A 20646-nucleotide genomic window follows, 5' to 3' on the forward strand; every position below is an offset into this window, starting at 1 on the left:
TGGTGGAGGAGGAATAATGTTTTGCATGGTTCCTTAAGTCCCTTAGTTCCAGTGAAGGGAAATCTTAATGCTATATCATATTCTGGACGATTCTGTGCTTCCACCTTTGTGGCAAAAGTTTAGGGTAGGCCCTTTCCTGTTTCAGCATGACAATACCTCCGTCCATAAAGCAAGGTCCATACAGAAATGATGTGTTGTATCGGTGTGGAAGAACTTGACTGGCCTGAACAGAGCCCTGACCTCAACCCCATCGAACACCTTTGGGATGAATTGGAACCCCAACTGCTAACCAGGCCTAATCGCCCATCATCACTGCCCGACCTCACTAATGCTCATGGCTGAATTGAAGCAAGTCCCCGCAGCAATGTTCCAACATCTTGTGGAAAGCCATTCCAGAAGAGTGAACGCTGTTAGAGCAGCATAGGGGGGACCAACTCTATAATGCCCATGATTTTGGAATGAGATGTTCGACAGGTAGGTGTACACATACTTTTGGTCATGTAGTTTAGCTGCAAGCAGCAATGAAAAGAGTTCTGGATTATGAGCAGGCTTGAAGCATGGAAGCATTATACCTCATCATCCCTCGTGTACATGTAACAATTGAAAACACTGTGCAAGTTAAGTTGATAGAGCGAAAAGTGAGTTTAGTGTTTAATTGTGTATGCAAATAATTTTTTACAAAGATGACATTTTCTCTGATCTTGACATATTGCTTAGCTTTTCTTAACCGTACTAGAGATAGACATGATTAACATACATTCTGTGTTGAGTCCATCCAATGTATATTTTGATAAATCCTAAATGGCAGATTATTTAATACGGCGTGGATCCACCATAGAATTTTCCGCCATTTTGGATTCATCAAAACATTGTACGTTTGATAGACTCCAAACTCAGAATGTATGTTAATCAGTACGTAGGAAAATGTGTTCCTTATGATTCGAAAAATGTATATACACTGCTTCGTGGTTGAATGTCGAACGGGTGTGGGGCCTTGGACTTTGAATGCTTATTACAGAATCACCAATGGGCCAATTTGTACCACTTAGCTTTTTCCAACATAGTAAAGACTGGCATGATGAACATACATTCTGAGTTTCGAGTAAATCGGATTTTATGGTTGATGAGAAGAAGATTTTATGAAAAATTTAAAGATGGCAGAAATATGCCGGAATTCATGGGTCTTGAGGCAACTCTGTTCCTTACAATGAGAAGCACTTATTTACCAAGTTTCCTGGTTGTATGTCAACCGGGGTGGTGAAGCTGAGCCTTAGAATGCTTATTACAGCACCACCTAATTGCCATTAACTTTCATCCTTTGACATATTGCTTAGATATATCTACACATTCTGCATTTCAAGTCAATCAAATGTTCGGTCATGAGAAGATTTGAAGTTATGAAAAATCCAATATGGCGGAACTTATGGGTCCTTTAGGAAAATTAGGTGGTGTGCCAAAAGCCGAAACGCGTGAAGCTGAACGATCCCCATCAAGGGAGGAGCATATTTTTTGTATATGACAGTAATACATTCTTATGATGACTAACATTTGTTAGCACCTTCAATTCTTGAACATTTTCTCATAAAAAGTATATTTCAACACTGTCAGCTCAGGCAAATTTGCCAAACTGCTAAACTTGAAACCAATCAGAACTCCCGTACATACCCCTCGTGATGAAGGCATCCAATGGCCTGCTTCTTTTCTGCGATGTAAACACAGCCTCACTTGAAAACTTGAGCTGTTAATGTCAATTTGTCTGCTAAGGAAGCTAGTGTTACATTAGCTATCTCTTGTCTTTGAATTAAAATTGTTTTGGCATGATTGTGTCTTATTTCAAGTAACTAGCTGCAGGCTTAAGGAAACATTTAATCATAGACTTTGCATAGAAACCAAATAAAAGCACGTTGACAGAAAGATGTGTGTGCTAGAATGGCGATTCTACAGCTGCATATGCAAATTAGGCAACACAGCATATCCTACACATACAGTGCCTTTAGAAAGTATTTATACCCCATGACTGTATTCTAAATTATGTTAGACTGCTCAAATAAATACACATTTCACCCATCTACACTCAATATGTCACGACTTCTGCCGAAGTCGGTTCCTCTCCTTGTTCTGGCGGCGTTCGGCGGTCGACGTCACCAGTCTTCTAGCCATCGCCTATCCACCTTTCATTTTTCATTTGTTTTGTCTTGTTTTCCCACACACCTGGTTTACATTCCCTCATTACTTGTCATGTATTTAACCCTCTGTTCCCCCCATGTCTTTGTGTGAGATTGTTTGTTGTAAGTGCATGTGCACTTATGACTGGTTTTGCGACAGGTTATTTTACCAGTATTTTGTTGTTCTGGGTACATCTTGTTTTTGCATTATTAAAGTGCTCCAGTTGTTACCCATTTCTGCTCTCCTGCGCCTGACTTCCAGCAGTCAGTTACGCACCGCTTACACAATACCCCATAATGACAACTTTAGACATTTTTGCAAATGAAATACAGAAATATGTCATTTACCTAAGTACTCACACCCCTGAGTCAATACTTTGTAGAAGCACCTTTAGCAGCGATTACAGCTGAGAGTCTTTCTGGGTAAGTCTAAGCGTTTCCACTCCTGGGTTGTGCAACACATGCCCATTATTATTTTCAAAATTATTCAAGCTCTGTCAAATTGGTTGTTGATTATTGCCAGACAACCATTTCCAGGTCTTGCTGCAGATTTTCAAGCAGATTTAAGTCAAAACTAACTCAGCCACTCCAGTGTAAATTTGGCCTTGTGTTTTAGGTTGTTGTCCGGCTGAAAGGTGAATTCATCTCCCAGTGTCTGTTGAAAAGCAGACTGAAACATGTTTTCTTCTAGGATTTTGTCTGTGCATAGCTCCATTCCATTTTTCTTTCATAAAAAAAAACCCTCCCCTGTCCTTTACGATTACAAGTATACCCATAACATGATGCAGCCACCACTATGCTTGAACATATGGAGAGTGGTACTCAGTAATGTGTTGTATTGGATTTTCCCCAAACATAACATAGGTTAATTGCAGTATTACTTTATTGCCTTGTTGCAAACAGGATTCATGTTTTGGAATATTTTTATGATATACAAGCTTCCTTCTTGTCACTCTGTCAATTAGGTTAGTATTGTGGAGTAACTACAATGTTGTTGATCCATCCTGAGTTCTCCTATCACAGCCATTAAACTCTGTTTTAAAGTCACCATTGGCCTCATGGTGAAATCCCTGAACGGTTTCCTTCCTCTCTGGCAACAGAGTTAGGAAGGATACCTGTATCGTTGTAGTGAATGGTGTATTGATACACCATCCAAAGACCCATGGGTCCCTCCTGCCTGAAATAGCAGCTAGATACACTCAATGTGGATGCCGCTCGGTCCACATCAAGCAGTGACTGAAAACTGTAAATACGTTTGCAGATATGCCCTACCGGTTTTGATATGACACGTTGGTGGAAGAAGCCCTGGCGCTCTGCAAAGTGTTCACCACATTGTCCTGAAGGCCTAGAATGGTCCCCTAATGCCTCTGAGGCCAAGCCCAAAGCTGGAGGCGATGCAGGTCCAGATTCCAACGTGTCCCCCGAACAGTGGGAGGGGTGTATGTGGACAACTGTAATGGCCAGTTAACCTGTCTGTCAGACAGAACTCTTGACCAGACCAAGGGGTTAGGATGGAGGTCAACACTCCATCTCAACTCATTCGGAAACATTTGGCCAACCAGGGCGTCAACACTAGAAGACCCTGAGACATTAGAGGTGGCAGAAATATAGCGGTGGCCGGCATCGGAATTGGAGTTCATAGCCTTCCATTACTGTGTTCAGTACCTATGGACTGCCACGCAGAATAAATATCGTCCCGCACAGAGAAGCACGAGATTGAAGTACAATCAACTTTCTGGAGTTTTCCCCTTTAGTTAAAACTATCAATGTTTCTCTCAACTGTGGGAATTGTGCTTGAATCAACGCAATATTAGCCACTTTCAATGTAACATCCTGGAAAAAAACGAACTGTGCAAGAGATTTTCTTGTAGGCAGAGCGCATTGGAGTAGGATTCTATTACATTGATAGGCAGGACTCAGGCCCGTAATCCACATAGACTGGTGCGCCAAAACCAATCACAGCTGCAGTAGGCCTATACATATATGGCAATGGCTAAATGCAAATTGCCATATATGGACCTGTGCCATTCACTTTGAATTGGACTGTGTTTACAGCATGAGCAGTCGCAAATAGATTTGCTTGTTTTTAGAGCTGGAGGTTCTCCTGTGCACATTTATTCATCTTATTTGCTAGTTAGTGAGTTAGACCAGTTATAGCTCATTTATAGTCAACAATGAGGGAGTGGTTGCTTTCTACAAGAGAACAAAATGTGTACATTTCTAGCCATCTTTGAAAAGAGAGTCAGATAAAGAGCTTTTTTATGTCTTAAAGGGGCAGTGTTGTATTTTGAGTCTGTCTTGAATAAACTAAGTAGCCAATAGGCAGAGGGTAGCATAATTTGTCTGATTCTATGTAATGGTATGGGAATAATAATGAATTGTATTTTGTATGGTGGTTTTTTGTATCAAACAACATTGTCACCTTGTCTGAAGGACAAGTGGATTAACAGGTTAATGTCAAGCCCTGCATGTTTTTTTTCTCAAATGTCTAATGGAATGTAGGCCTACATTGACCACCACACATTTGCTACTACTGTAAGTTGAATGATAAAACAGCTATTTCCATATTCAAATGTTATGGGATGCATTTTTCTCCATTGTTTTTGATGCGAGTCTACTCTGGTGATTTAGCCAATACATTTCTGGGAGTTGATATATGGAGTGAGTGACTCTAGATGTTCACAGTAAATCCAGCCCACACAATTTTCACAATGTTGAAGTTTGCTTTCAACAGACCTGAAATTTGCTAAGTGCTGAAAAAGATTACAGGTAACATTGCCAATGGACACTCCACTTGCCTCTCAACTTAGATGTCGGCACACACAGGACGGAACTGCTCTTCCTTCCGGGGAAGCTCTGCCCACTCAAAGATCTCTCCATCACAGTTGACAACTTCAAAGTGTCACCCTCCCAAAGTACAAAGAACCTTGGTGTGACCCTGGACAACACCCTTTCATTCTCTGCAAACATCAAAAGCAGTGACTAGCTCCTGCAGGTTCATATGTTCTACAACATTGGTAGAGTAAGACCCTAACTCACACAGGAAGCAGCGCAGTTCCTAGTCAAGGTACTTGTCCTCTCCCGTCTACTGCAACTTGCTGTTGGCTGGGCTACCCGCATGTGCCATCAAACCCCTGCAACTTATCCAAAATGCTGCAGCCCGCCTGGTTTTCAACCTTCCCAAGTCCTCTCATGTCACTCCGGTCCTCCACAATCTCCACTGGCTTCCAGTCAAAGCTCGCATCCACTACAAGACCATGGTGCCTACCTAGGCAACAGCATGAGGATGCCAGGACAACAGAGTCCTTGTCCATCTTCTGAAAAAGTATCTTAAATCATCTTCCTCCTCTCCTATAGTTTGGTTGTTGTACGTTAAACTGGGCAGCGGGGCTGAGCCTTGGACTTTGAATGCTTATTAGAGCGCCACCTATGGGGGAATTTGTGCTGTTTTTGATGTCTGAGTAGCAGTTGGCTTGTTGGTTCTATAGGCTTTGAATGGTATTCAATGGGCAAACATTTCTGCAGCCGGCAGAAATAAATTATTCCAATTATATGATATAATCGTCAAGCCCATTGAAAAGACCAGGGACATGAATATGGAATTATGCCGTAAGAAAGTGTCACTTGCACGTGTATTGCCAAAGTATACATTTTTTTAACCAATTGGGCATTGAGATATTGTGACAAAGGTGGAGGAAGAAATTTAATTCTATCAAAAACAATCGGTTTGTTGGAGCTTCGCTGCCAGCACCCCTAATTGTAACATTAGAACAGACTCCACATTTCTTACCATTCTGTTCTTGTCTGCCTTGTTCGGTCCTTTAGCTTGCAAATTGATATGTCACAAGAAATGCCTCTCCAAAATCATCAACGCTTGCTCAACACGATGCGCCAGGCTGGTAAGCAGCACTACATGGGTCAAGTGTTTTTACAGTTTGTCAAGTAGTTTGTCAGGACTATTGTTTGATCCAGTGTGCTTCCTATGTCTGTGTGTTAGGATGATGGGGTACCTGGCCATCTGCACTTTGGGGTACAGGTGTGTGTTCTGACCAGTAAGACCTACCCAATCCCTATGGTGGTACAGATTATGCTGGAGCATGTGGAGATGAATGGCCTGTACACAGAGGGCATCTACCGCAAGTCTGGCTCTGCCTGCCACGCCAGGGAACTGCACCAGCTACTGGAGACCAGTAAGACCGCTAGCTTAACCCTGAATGGCCTTTTTGGTTTAGTACAATCAACAAAACCTTTTTACTGTATTAAACTGTACTAATTGTTGGTCAATCAATAAAAGCACTACATTCACACACTATTGTAGTATACTGGTAGTTTCAGCATTTACCATAAAGTCATGTTTCTGTTTTTCATTTTTACATTCATCAATTTATTTGTACAATTCTTACCACAAAAAAAAACACAAGACAATTGTATTTGTTGTCAGACCCAGAGAGAGCAACTCTTGAGAAATACTCCATCCACACGGTGACAGGTCTGGTGAAACGCTGGCTCAGAGAGCTGCCTGAGCCCCTCCTTACCTTTAGCCTCTACAATGACTTCCTGCACGCTGTGGGTGAGTTTGTCTGGTGGGCAGTGTTCAGTAGGGCACAATGTAGCAAAAGAAGAAATTGAGTTGTCATAGTTGTGTGAAGTTCAATAAGTATTTTTTCATTAAAAATGCCAGAGAAATCAGTTTCAAATACTTGTGGTGCACTAGATTTAGCCCCATACACTGGATTCAATGGAATAGTCCTTTGTCCACCCTGCACGCCAATCAAGCTAAATTAGCCACCTGAAGTACTTTAGTAGTACAGTATGTCAAAGTATTTGACACTGTTCATTTCATCTGCAGAGTTGCCAGAGCAATCTGAACAGCTGCGTGCGGTCTACCAGAAACTGGACGACCTCCCCCCTTCTAACTTCAACACACTGGAGAGGCTGGTCTTTCACCTGGTCAGGTAGGTAGCAGCAGACCGATTGATCAGTATTATCTACAGTATATGGGTATAATGGTCTTTCTACTTATCACTTTTTCACATCACTCAATAACCTGTACAGTACATCGACATTCATCTTGACTGATAGTAGCAATCCACCATCTTCCATACAAAGGCTTTCATATGCTTTGGGCCTTGAGTTTTTACTTAGGTCCCGGAGTGTGTCCTAATCACACTTGACCAGGAAAAACTTTGGTCCCTGATTATGCCACATGACAGGTTAACCATGTTACAGTATGTATTAGGATGTTGTGTCAGACTGATGGATATTTCCTTCCTCTAGAGTGGCAAAGGAGGAAGAGCACAACCGGATGTCTGCTAACTCCCTGGCCATAGTGTTTGCCCCCTGCATCCTGCGATCCCCTGACACCACAGACCCTTTCCTTAGCATGAAGGACATCTCCAAGATAACCACGTGAGACAGTAGTAATAATGTTAACAAAGAGGGCTGATGTAGTTATTTTAGGGTGTTTTCTTTAAACACATTTTTATTGTTAGTGGCATTCTAATGTGAGAAACGCCTGTAAAACTCACTTTCATGTACAGCCAATGCACTGATGTGACGTTTGCACTTAAGCTGTAGTTACATACGCATATCTCTCAAGTTAAGATGTAGTCTTTAGTAAGCATTTTGTGTTGTATTTTGCTGTAAGAAGCCCTCTCCTTTCTCTCCCACCAGGTGTGTGGAGATCCTGATCTTAGAACAGTTTAGACGGTACAATGAGAAGATGCAGGAGATCACAGAGCTGGAGTTCGCTGAGGCCCTGGCCGTCAACAAACTGATGCTCAAGAGACAGAACACTGTAAGCACATTACATTAGTACAGGACCTTTTTTTTATTTCTGTTATTTGTATTTACAATGTATGTAGTTCTGTCCTTGAGCTGTTCCGGTCTATTAATGTTCTGTGTTATGTCATGTTTTGTGTGGGACCCCAGTAAAAGTAGCTACTGCATTAGCAACAGCTAATAGGGATCCTACTAATAAAATAACGAATAACTGTCGCTACCATTCCACACTGTAGACAGGACACTGGAAGAACACTTTGGTTCCACCATAACATTGCTTTGACATCACGTTGGGTTGCAAAATTCTGGAAATGTTTTCAGGTTTCTGAGAAATCGTCCAGGAAAAAAACAAACGAGCTTGGGGAAAGCTGGAATTTTGCAACCCTAGATCAATGACATGTTTACAACATACTTTATAATCTTGATATACACTGAGTATACAAAGCATTAAGGACACCTGCTCTTTCCATGACAGACTGACCAGCTGAATCCAAGTGAAAGCTATGATCCATTATTGATGTCACTTGTTAAATCCACTTCAAAATCGGTGTAGTTGAAGGGGAGGCGACAAGTTAAAGGATTTTTAAGCCTTGATACAGTTGAGACATGGATTGTGTATGTGTGCCATTGACGGTTAATGGGCAATACAAAAGATTTAAGTGCCTTTGAACAGGAGCCAGGCACACCGGTTTGTGTCAACAACTAGAGCGCTGCTGGATTTTTCACGCTCAACAGTTTCATGTGTGAATCAAGAATGGTCCACCACCCAAAGGACATCCAGCCAACTTCTGTGGAAGCATTGGAGTCTACACGGGACAGCATCCCAGTGGAACACTTTCGACAACTTGTAGAGTCCATTCCCCGAAGAATTGAGGCTGTTCTGATGGCAAAAGGGGGTTGGGTGCAACTCAATATTAGGCAGGTCGTCCTAATGTTTGGTATACTCTTGTGTGTAATACATCTGAGAATATGTAAACCTGGTGATCCAAATACCAATTCCCACTGGGAATTTCACTTTGGGAACATGGTTCCCACGTTCCCCAAAAAGGTTGTCTTGTCTGGTATATTGACTCATACTATATATCTGCAGATCTTAGAGAAATCTTCATCAGAGCTGGACGTACCTCAAATGGACGATCTTAACCGGTCGGATATAGACATGGAGTCAGAGAGGACCCTCATCGAGAGGATCAAATCCATCAAACAGGAGAAGTGAGTGAAGAGACTGAGACTCTTCTAGTTCTCTGTTATGGGGTGCAAAATCTTGTTCTAGCCCTGCATTAACACATCTGACTGAACTAATCAACAATGAATCAGATGCGTTAAAGAGGAACGCTATCTCAGTAGTAGAAGCTGTCCGTGTTAAAGGGGCAGTGGTTAAAAATGTGATTTTCAAATTTTTTAAAGTTATTTCAGCGAGGTCGAAATAGCAATCTGCAAGTGAAAATTATGATAATGCCCTTTTTTGTGTAACAGCTGTTTCAAAAAAATGCCTGGAATTTCAGCCTGTTCAGGTGGGAGGGAGTTTTTTGCCCAGATCATGACATCACAATCTAATCTAATTACTCTGACCAATAATGTATCCTCCTACTTTGAAGGGGTAAGCGGTGTATGCACCATATACCATACAGCTCAGCATTTCTCAATACATTCCTGGACCTTCAGAGGGGTGCACAATTTTGTAAACCCAGCACAAACTCACTTGATTCAAACAATCACTGAGCCCTTGTTAGTTGAATCAGGTGTGTTATAGTGCTGGACTAGAACAAAAAGGTGCAGTCCCAGGAATATATTAAGAGACACTGTCTTAGTGGTACAATAGGAGTTCTTGGCATTTGCCTCAGCACTGTGTGTGTGTGTGTGTGTGTGTGTGTGTGTGTGTGTGTGTGTGTGTGTGTGTGTGTGTGTGTGTGTGTGTGTGTGTGTGCGAGGGAGGAGCTGGCGTGCAGGTTGCCAGAGTTGGAGCAGGAGAACTTTGACGACTCAGAGTCCAGATTGTCGTTGTCTATCAGCTCAGAGAGCCTGCTGGAGGATAGAGTGAGAAGCCTAGAGGCAGAAGGTCAGTAGAGAGGTACGGTAGGCCTTCACCATCCTCTGCCTTCATTCACTTCAACTCTTTGTTTTTTTCGGTAACACATTATTTTACTGCCTACACTTTATTTTACAGCCCAGGTAGTTACTTAGAAATGACTTGTGAAAATAATTGTGTTGTGATTGCACTTGCATTCTTAAACCAGGCTGTAAATAAAAGTGTTTTCTACCTCTGGTGCATTGGAAGTAGCATGGTTGACATATCCGTTTGTGTTTTTCCCAAGTCCTGCTAGCGAACTCCTGGCTATATTAGGGGAGAGATTTTTTAAGAAACAAGTGGTGGATTCCCTTTTAAGATGCCACCTTCTACAGTAGCTAGTTGTAAAGTGGGTCTGCATGCTTTTTAGCGCCGGTTTTGTGTAACCAGGAAAAGGATTTGCCGTTTACAATGGTATTTCAGGGTGTGTGCTTGCTCAATCTATTGCATTTCTGACTGACCTTTTGTATTAGTATCACAAGCAGGCCGAGTATCAGCCAGTCCCTGGTTTTTGTTGTTGTTTTTTTTTCAGCCAGTCCCTGTTGTACAAGTGTTACGAAACCGATAAACTAGCTTGCTAATATTGTTCCACCTGCTAAGTCTAACGGTCTTAATCAAATCAAACTTTATTTGTCACATGCGCCGAATACAACAACTGTAGACTTTACCATGAAATGCTTACTTACAAGACCTTAACCAACATTGCCGTTCAAGAAGAAAATATTTACCAAGTAGACTAATATAAGAAGTAATAATAGAAAGTAACACAATAAGAATAACAAGGCTATATACAGGGGCACCGGTACCGAGTCAGTGTGTGATTGCAAATGAATAATTTCTTAAATTGTTTTAGTGAAATCCCAATGGAACTGCACTTGCAAAACACTTCTCTAATTAATTTATCAAATGGACAGTCATTGTTACCGCAGACCATCTTAACGCTTTGCATGGGTCCAAATCTATCTGAAAAAACGTTATTGCCACTTGGTCTTTAGCAAATTGTACTCAACTACTAGCTTCAATAAGGCTCTCAGTACAGGCTAGTTGAGGTAATCTGTACATGTAGGTGGGGGCGAAGTGACTATGCATAGGTAACAAACAAACAGCGAGTAGCAGCAATGTACAAAAGGGAGGGGGGGGGGGTCAATGTAACTTGTCCGGTGGCGATTTTATGAATTGTTTGGTGGTTCATTTCTTTACTATCAAATGAGGAGAGACAAACTTATCACACAAGTCAGAGTTATACTTAAACTAAATATTTAATAGTGAGAGCTTTGCAATAGCGATGGCTGGTCGACGAATCACCTTCTCTGATGATCCGTTGAGAGCCACAACACAAAGGCTACTGAGATCTTTTATAGCAAAGATCCCCTAGTCTACATAACAAACCACAGATGTTTGGAACGGGTCACAAGGTGAGACTTTTTAAATGAGAAAGGAGTATCCCGTAGCCAGATAGCATTCGTTCAGTTTGGCCCCTAAAACTAGGTTCCGATCTCGTTCCAGGTACTCATAAAACATAAACACCAACTTGACCAATGGCATAAATTTAATTGTCAACTACAGATACTCCCATCCCAAGTAAAACCCCTTCTTGACCACACTCCTGGACAAGCTCACTGAGGGGAGTGAGCCTCTAGGTCATACACTATCCCAGGATAAGTGCAACATCAGAGATGACATACAATGGTTCCAGACACTACCACACACACATCCCCCAATGCCAACGGAGGGAGTGACTGGCTCACAGACATTGTGGAGACAAGTAACTGGTTCCCCATTAATCACACCATCCCTTCACATGGTTTAGAATAGGTAAAGACACATTCACATATGAAGACAATGTTCCATTCTGTCCTCCTCCCTTTCTGATATTCTGCAGAGCACCAGGGATATGTGAAAGACCAGCCTGACCTCTCCCCTCTCTGGGCAACTGGTGACTGAGCCCCAGCTGAGGGAAGAAGTGCAACTTGAAAATAAAAGAAAGCCGCACACTCTTGGAGCTCAGATGCAAAACTTTAATACCAACGTTTTGACAGCCAAGCTGTCTTCATCAGGGTATAATCACAAACACTGCGGGATGACTTGTTTATATAGTGTCAAAAGACACAGGTGTCTGTAATCATGGCCAGGAGTGGCCTAATATCATTGGTTAATAATCAAATATTAAAATGTCATACAAAGAACAGCATACAAACAAATGGATAGCATACGATCATAGATTAATTTGACTATACAAGTTTACACACAATTACAATGGCAAAGACACAATAATCACAAGAATGGCTTCAGATCAAAGTCTACGTTGAGACCGAAGGGAACACGGGTCTTTAAGTTAAAGATCCAGGCAGCCTCTCGTTTTAACAATAAATTATCAAGGTCACCCCCTCTCCTAGGGAGGGTGACATGTTCGATGCCAATATAACACAGAGACGAAATCGAGTGGCCTGCCTCCAAGAAGTGTGCCGCAACTGGATAAGTAAAGTTTTTACACCTAATGGTGCTACGATGCTCTGAAATACGTACTTTTAATTCGCACTTTGTTTTACCTACATCATTTTTACCACAAGGACAAGTTATAAGATAAATAACTGCCTTAGTGGAGCACGTAATAACACCTTTTATTGGGATCGATTTCCCTGTTTGTGGGTGTTTGAAGGATCTACATTTATAAGTGCTATTGCATTGAGCACAGCCATTACATTTGTAATTTCCATCCAGTAGGGGCGCAAATAGACGTTGTTCAGGAATATCTTGGGGTGGTAAATCAGAGTTTACCAATTGGTCTCTGAGATTTCTGCCCCGCGAGAATACGACCAAGGGAAGGTCCGAAAACACATTACCGAGACTATGATCGGATTTTAAGATGTGCCAATGTTTGTGAACAATTCCCTTAATTTGTTCAGAGCACTTTGAATAGCGGGTAGTTAAAACGCAAGAATGCGTCTTTTTGCAAGACTGACCTTGAAAAAGGTCATGTCTCGTTTTGTTTTGAATTTTCTCAATGGCAATATTAATCTGATCATTCTTGTAGCCCCTCTCCTTGAAAAGTGCAACTGCCAACACCAGAGTCCGAAGGGATACATTCTAATAACAAGTATCACATAAGCATATTATGCAGATAAGACATCTTAATTATCTATGTTACTCAACTTATTCTCATTCTTCCGCCACAATTGTTCAGCAGTCTTATGGCTTGGGGATAGAAGCTGTTGAGGAGCCTTTTGGTCCTAGACTTGGCGCTCCGGTACCGCTTGCCGTGCGGTAGCAGAGAAAACAGTCTGTAACTTGGGTGACTGGAGTCTCTGACAATTTTATGGGCTTTCCTCTGACACTGCCTATTATATAGGTCCTGGATGGCAGGAAGCTTGGCCCCAGTGATGTACTGGGCTGTTCCCACTACCCTCTGTAGCGCCTTATGCTCAGATGCCGCGTAGTTGCCATACCAGGTGGTGATGCAACCGATGGTGTAGCTGTAGAACCTTTTGAGGAACCGGGGACCATGCCAAATCTTTTCAGTCTCCTGAGGGGGGAAAAAGGTTTTGTCGTGCCCTCTTCACGACTGTCTTGGTGTGTTTGGACCATGATAGTTCGTTGGTGATGTGGACACCAAGGAACTTAAACTCTCAACCCGCTCCACTCCAGCCCCGTTGATGTTAATGGGGGCCTGTTCGGCCCTCCTTTTCCTGTAGTCCACGATCAGCTCCTTCGTCGTGCTCACATTGAGGGAGAGGTTGTTGTCCTGGCACCACACTGCCAGTTTTCTGACCTCCTCCCTATAGGCCATCTCATCGTTGTCAGTGATCAGGCCTACCACTGTTGTGTCGTCAGCAAACTTAATGATGGTGTTGGAGTCATGTTTGGCCACACAGTCGTGGGTGAACAGGGAATACAGGAGGGCACTAAGTACACACCCCTGAGGGGCCCCGGTCTTAAGGATCAGCATGGCAGACGTGGTGTTGCCTACTCTTACCACCTCGGGGTGGCCCGTCTGGAAGTCCAGGATCCAGTTGCAGAGGGAGGTGTTTAGTCCCAGGGTCTTTAGCTTTGTGATGAGCTTTGTGGGCACTATGGTGTTGAACGCTGAGCTGTAGTCAATGAACAGCACTCTCACATAGATGTTCCTTTTGTCCAGGTGAGAAAGGGCAGTGTTGTGTGCGATTGAGATTGTGTCATCTGTGGATCTGTTGGAGCGGTATGCGAATTGGTGTGGTGTCCAGGAGGATGCTGTTGATGTGAGCCATGGTCAGCCTTTCAAAGCACTTAATGGCTACCGATTTGAGTGCCACGGGGCGGTAATCATTTAGGCAGCTGGTGCTCTCGTGCATGCTTCAGTGTTGCTTGCCTCGAAGCGAGCATAATAGGCATTTCGCTCATCTGGTAGGCTTGCGTCACTGGACAGCTCGCGTCTGGGTATCCCTTTGTAGTCCATAATAGTTTTCAAGCCCTGCCACATCCGACGAGCGTCAGAGCTGGTGTAGTTTGATTCAATCTTAATCCTGTATTGACACTTTGCTTGTTTGATGGTTCGTTGGAGGGCAAAGCTTCCGGATTAGTCTTCCGCTCCTTGAAAGCGGCAACTCTAGCATTTAGCTCGATGCGGATGTTGCCTGTAATCCATGGCTTCTGGTTGGGATATGTACATATGGTCACTGTGGGGACGACATCATCAAAGCACTTATTGATGAAGCCGATGATTGAGGTGGTGTATTCCTCAATGCCATTGGATGAATCCCGGAACATATTCCAGTCTGTGCTAGCAAAACAGTCCTGTAGTGTGACCATTTCCGTATTGAGCGAGTCACTGGTACTTCCTGCTTTAGTTTTTGCTTGTAAGCAGGAATCAGGAGGATAGAATTATGGTCAGATTTGCCAAATGGAGGGTGGGGGAGAGCTTTGTATGCATCTCTGTGTGTGGAGTAAAGGTGATCTAGGATTTTGGTCAAATTTGGTAAAACTGATTTAAGATTTGCTGCATTAAAGTCCCCGGCCACTAGGCGCGCCACTTCTGGGTGAGCATTTTCTTCTTTGCTTATGGCTTTATAGAGTTTGTTGAGAGCGGTCTTAGTGCCAGCTTCGTTTTGTGGTGGTAAATAGATGGCTACGAATAATACAGATGAGAACTCTTTTTGGAAGATAATGTGGTCTACAACTTATCATAAGGTACTATACCTCAGGCGAGCAATGCCTCGAGACTTCTTTAATATTAGACATCGCGCACCAGCTGTTATTGACAAAAAGACACACACCCTCGCTACCTCTGGTAAGACGAGGGGTGTCTCTGTTCTGCCGGTGCATGTAAAATCCCGCTAGCTCTTATATTGTCCGTATCTTCATTCAGCCACGTCTCGGTAAAACAACATAAGATGTTACAGTTTTCAATGTCCCGTTGGTAGGATAATCTTAATTGTAGGTAATACATTTTATTTTCCAATGATTGCACGTTAGCAAAAATACTGCAAGGCAGTGGAAGTTTACTCATTCGCCCCCGGATTCTCAGGATGCCCAATCTGCGTCCTCCGGCGTCTTTTCTTCACGCAAAAGGCATGGATCTGGGCCTGTTCCAGTGAAAGCATGATATCCTTCTCGTCTGACTCTTTAAAGGAAAAGGTTTCTTCCAGTCCGCGGTGAGTAATCACTGTGCTGATGTCCAGAAGTTATTTTTGGTCATAAGAGACGGTAGCAGCAACATTATGTGCACAATAAGTTAAAAAATACGTTACACAAATGAAAAAATAAATAACAAAATAGCACAATTGGTTGGGAGAATGTAAAACGTCAGCCATGTTCTTCGGCGCCATCTTCTTCAAGAAGACGGCGCCAATCTTAGGCCTAGTTAACTGGTCTGTAACCAAGTGGTCAGGCCAATGACATCACCAGACCAACTCCTTGAATTCCCTACACTTTGAAGTTTGCAATTGTAAAAAATATATATATATTTAAAAAAAAACATTTGCACAAAACATATTTATACTTAGGATTTCACTATTCAATAGGAATTGAAGTTCAAAAATCGTCAGAGGACGATGACAAATCAGCATATGAAGACTGTGTTGTATGTGCATGTGTCCAGGTGACAGCAAACTTACCTGTATCAGCTCCGTCATTAGCTTTAGATCGGCCAGTCCAAGCAAATGATTGATTGTTGTTCAAAAGGGTGACCAAAAAAAAGAAGATATACAAAAAAAAAAACTATGAAGAGGTAAGCCTAAAGTAAAAAGGCCAAGAGGCCTCTGGTCACAGGTAACCAATCCACTGATTGCTCGCACATGTGAACTTATCAAGGCTTCCAGCCCCTATTCTGTTGGTGCTGCCACCTGGGAATGGAGTGTGGATGTGTGTCATGGTAGTTAGTGTGTTGCCTAACTATGTGCTAACATTAAATGACCCCCATATCATAACACTAATCTGGTCCTAGATCTGTATGCGCTTTAGCCAACTAGTCTTCTGTAGCTCAGTTGGTAGAGCATGGTGCTTGCAACCCCAAGATAGTGGGTTTTCTATTCCCGGGACTGCCTACATGTATAATATTATATTAACTCCTCTGACTATAATTGTCATGCCCAGCACAAACTGATCTGGGATCAGCTACTATTTGACTAATCCAGAGCTGTCTACTATTAGACTAATCCAGACTGGTGTCTCCACCAGGCAGAGTAAACCTGTTGTGGAGGAGCCAGAGGCAGGAGTGCCCTCCTAAGCCTGCTGACCTGGCCCAAAGAACTACAGCTACAGGCCCCAGAGACCAACCAGATGGACAGAACCCCCAGCCCAACACCAAGGCAAGGAGCAGGAACCTCTCAGACCTGGACATCCCCTTCATAGATGAGGAGGACTAGTCTGGGTGCCAGTCTGTTTTTGTTCCATATTGAATTGTCATTCCAAACAATTGCGGTCAACTTGAGAACTAGAAATACCTCTAAAATACAGGAGTAATCAGTGGAGCTGTATTATGGCAACACAAACAAGAACCATGCACTTACTGTACATTTTCCTGTGTGTGTGTGTGTGTGTGTGTGTGTGTGTGTGTGTGTGTAATGACCAAAGCTGCCGTGGATGTTGAATGCGGTTGCGGTTTTCTAATGAGGAAACATAATGGAATAACACAAGACACAGTGCAGTCTATTGTACCAATACATCATGAACCACAAAGGCTGCGTTTACACCGGCAGCCTAATTCAGATTTTTCTCCTCATTAATCCCAAAACTGTACTGCTTGTGTAAACACAGCCCAAGTAAAGAGATGTGCCTTTGATTTTAGTCATATACAATCTCATATTATTTTAAAGCCAAGTATTTTGGATGCGTCTTGCCTGTGAACAATACTGTAACGAGGACCAAATCATTTACATATTTTATACAAGTGCTTTGTTTGCAATGGACTACTAATATGCCACTTAGCTTGGCTTTTTCTGGTACTGTGTGAAATAAATTGTTATTTTATTAAAACCAAAGCAAGATTGTATTTAGGGTTATTAGTGGGCGTATATGTTTTTTCCCCCACGGTGTTTATGTAAAAGTGAGGGATATTTTCACCTTGGGCTGTGTTTACACAGGCAGCCAATTTCCAATCTTTTTTTATTTTTTTATATATAATTATTTTGATCAATCAGATCAACTATTTAGCCTATATTTGGGAAAAAGATTAGAATTGGGCTGTATGTGTAAATGCAGCTTTGCTGTCATATGCCTAGGGCCTGCTTTTTGGTGTGGAAATAAAGCCACTGTGCTTTACCAGTATTTCCACCATTATCCTACACTAGTGTTGCTGCAGGTAGAAAATCCTCGGGAAACTTCTGTAATTGAAACAAGCTGTCTCCAATCAATGTGTATGGTTGTGCCTGTTTGTTTGGCGGGGGATCGTCTGATTCAGGGGAGGCGTAGGTCTGTGAATATTAATCGCAAAAAAACGATTATTTGGCAGGGAATACTATTGTACACCTCACTTTTGCTCAAGCAGATACTCTCCAATGGATTCGGAAGTTGTTGCTATAAATGGGTCAATTAAGGGCAGTTAAAAAGGGAGAGTCAGTGAGTATGTTTACATGCTCACTAATCATTTGATATTAAACTGATAATTGCAGTAGGTCGAGTATGCATAGGTCATGTAAAACACCTTATTCTGCTTATCTTAATAGCTGTGTGGTCATAATCGAAGTAAGCATACGCCGATTAAAACACCTGGTTTTCTGAGCAATCTTTCGAATTATAAGAACATTTTAACACCTTAATCGTGAGGTACAATGACGGCGTTGTAAAAAATAATTTGTTCTTAACTGACTTCCCTAGTTAAATAAATCAAAAATGTGATCTGTGCATGTGCTAGCACCAACAACGCAAGCCTCCCTCTTTTCCGCAAGGGAATTGAGTTCGGAAGAACTGAAAGTATGCATCTTAGACAGGTTTTACATATAAACTTTATATGTCCAAACTCAGAATCAAATAGGATTCCCAAAAAGGAGATGGTTGCTGTAGTAGAACATTTCATTTTGATTGGCGATCGAACGCTTTAATCAAACTATTACATTAATCTGACTAACAATAATCGTATTATTGTGTGCCTGTAACCGTACCCAATGAAACCAACCATGAAAGTATATTGTGAACTTGAACCCGGATCCAGCAACCGTCAAGCCAACACCTTAACCGATTTTTCTAGCTGCAGCAACACTAGTGGATATTGCTGGACATAAGTTGTGATGTAAAGAAAAGTTCTTTCAAGTTCCTCTCAGTTGGAGTAGGCTAGAAGAACACAGCTTTGACGGAAGTAGTGGTCGTCCTGCCTCGCTGCCTCCTAATAGATTGATTGACTAACTGCCTGCTCAGAACGTCTTTTTGTACAGTACTTTACCAAGTATCACAAATTCAGCCATTTTAGCATGTCTGTGTATTATGAATGGGGTAATTCAGAATTATATACATTTTGTTTGCAATCCTTATTGTGTTTTGTATTTCAACTAAATAAACAGACATTTCAGTGTTGGGGTTTTGCCTACGTGGACCTTCAAGCACACAGACTTATGTGTGTGTGATCTCTACACTGGCCGATGTGTGATTATGTAGAACCACTAATAAACGACACGTACTGTATCCTTTTTCACTACGAAAACACGGGTGAGTTTCTCATATTAATATGATAATTTGTTATTTTATTGGAAAACAATGTGATATTCCTCTAATTCTGATCTTTTGACCAATTATTGGCAAAGAAAACTATTGGTGGCGAAAAGACCAGAATTGGGCTGTCTCTGTAAACGCAGACTATGATATTTAGATTAACGTTTCCCCTTACATATTATTTGATGGACAAGTCTCTGCCACTTTTTCTGTGGTAAAAAATTATGAAAAAATTACTATTGTTCATTAACCAATTAATGAACAATAGTCTCAGAGCATGTGTTTACTGTACTGCCCATAATAAGGTGGGAGAGGGGGGTCAGAGGGGTTGGGTTAAATGCGGAAGACACATTTCAGTTGAAGGCATTCAGTTGTACAACTGATGAGGTATCCCCCTTTCCTCTTTGTTCTGGCAAACCCTACATATGGCTACAAAATACATTTTGGATTGATAATACAAACGTTTTACTGAACCTATCAAATCTAGAGGTTACTCTTCTGCCTCCTAGTGCCTGCCAATCAGGGCTAGGTCTCATGCCGGAGAGGCGGGTTTCTTTTTATTTAGGAAGAAGGATCCAAATGAGGTGGGATTCAAAAGCGAATGTGAATGGTTTGTGTCTGGAGGACATAGTTGATGAATCAGTGGAGCAAGTAAGTGGAAGAGAGGGAATGGTTGAGGTTGGACAGGATTGGAAGGGAAGGGATTTTTGGGATGGGGGATGGTTTATTAGAAGTGAGCGGGCTGTTTTACATTTTCTTAGTACAGGATAATGCAAGAGGCTTTAGGTTTTTTAAATGTTTGTTTTTCTTTTATTCTGAAGTTTGTAAACTATTCATCACGTGCTCCAGTACAGTCGGTGGCAGCATGCACCTTTTAACATTTGTTTTTGCAGACCTCCATTATGGGGCCGCAGGTAGCCTAGTGGTTCGAGCATTGGGCCAGTAACTGAAAGGTTGCTGGATTGAATCCCCGAGCTGACAAGGTAAAAATCTGTCGTTCTGTCCCTGAACAAGGCAGTTAACCCACTGTTACCTGCTAGGCCGTCATTGCAAATAAGAATTTGTTCTTAACTGACTTGCCTAGTTAAATAAAAAAAATAAAAAATTTATACAGAAGAAGAAAATGCAGTTATGGGACCTGAGTGAAACTAGCCACAATAGTGGAATTTGTGGTTTGAAAGTGATTCAAACAGATATAAATAGTGGAATCCTGCCATATTTGGAATAGATGGTTAACAAGGTAGGAATTTTATATAAATTCAACAAAAGACAATTTGGTTTATTTGACATAAAATAAGTAAATCTGTTAATCACATGTATTATACTTTAAATTGCATTAGGGGCATACAGATTACAAATCTGAAGCGTTGACACAAATATTAGCGTCATAGCTCATATTGGGGAACTTTAACTGTGGGAAATCACTTCACTATTCAGCCTATTTGTGTATATTGTTTAAGAAATATAAAAATGTCAGAGTCCTGAATGTATGTGGACAGCTCTTCAAATTAATGT

The 20646-nt window shown here is 41.9% G+C and overlaps 1 protein-coding gene across 5 annotated transcripts in view; it reads left to right on the plus strand.

Moving 5' to 3' along the window:
* The window catches only part of LOC115102892 (unconventional myosin-IXb-like), an 81894-nt gene extending 62780 nt beyond the window's left edge, over positions 1-19114 (plus strand). For 4 of the 5 annotated variants that reach the window (XM_029623307.2, XM_029623311.2, XM_029623309.2 and 1 more), the window contains 9 exons: positions 5991-6064; positions 6163-6355; positions 6607-6735; positions 7015-7120; positions 7443-7574; positions 7839-7962; positions 9037-9158; positions 9878-10005; positions 16666-19114. In XM_029623307.2, coding sequence (XP_029479167.2) covers positions 5991-6064; positions 6163-6355; positions 6607-6735; positions 7015-7120; positions 7443-7574; positions 7839-7962; positions 9037-9158; positions 9878-10005; positions 16666-16853 — 1196 coding nt within the window. In that variant the 3' untranslated portion in view covers positions 16854-19114. Of the gene's footprint in view, positions 1-5990; positions 6065-6162; positions 6356-6606; positions 6736-7014; positions 7121-7442; positions 7575-7838; positions 7963-9036; positions 9159-9877; positions 10018-16665 lie in introns of all 5 variants that reach the window. The other variant, XM_029623310.2, reaches the window with a different exon arrangement.
* Positions 19115-20646: the final 1532 nt, after the last annotated feature.

The sequence above is a fragment of the Oncorhynchus nerka genome, linkage group LG20 (assembly GCF_034236695.1).
Source record: "Oncorhynchus nerka isolate Pitt River linkage group LG20, Oner_Uvic_2.0, whole genome shotgun sequence".
Classification (NCBI taxonomy): Eukaryota; Metazoa; Chordata; class Actinopteri; order Salmoniformes; family Salmonidae; genus Oncorhynchus; species Oncorhynchus nerka.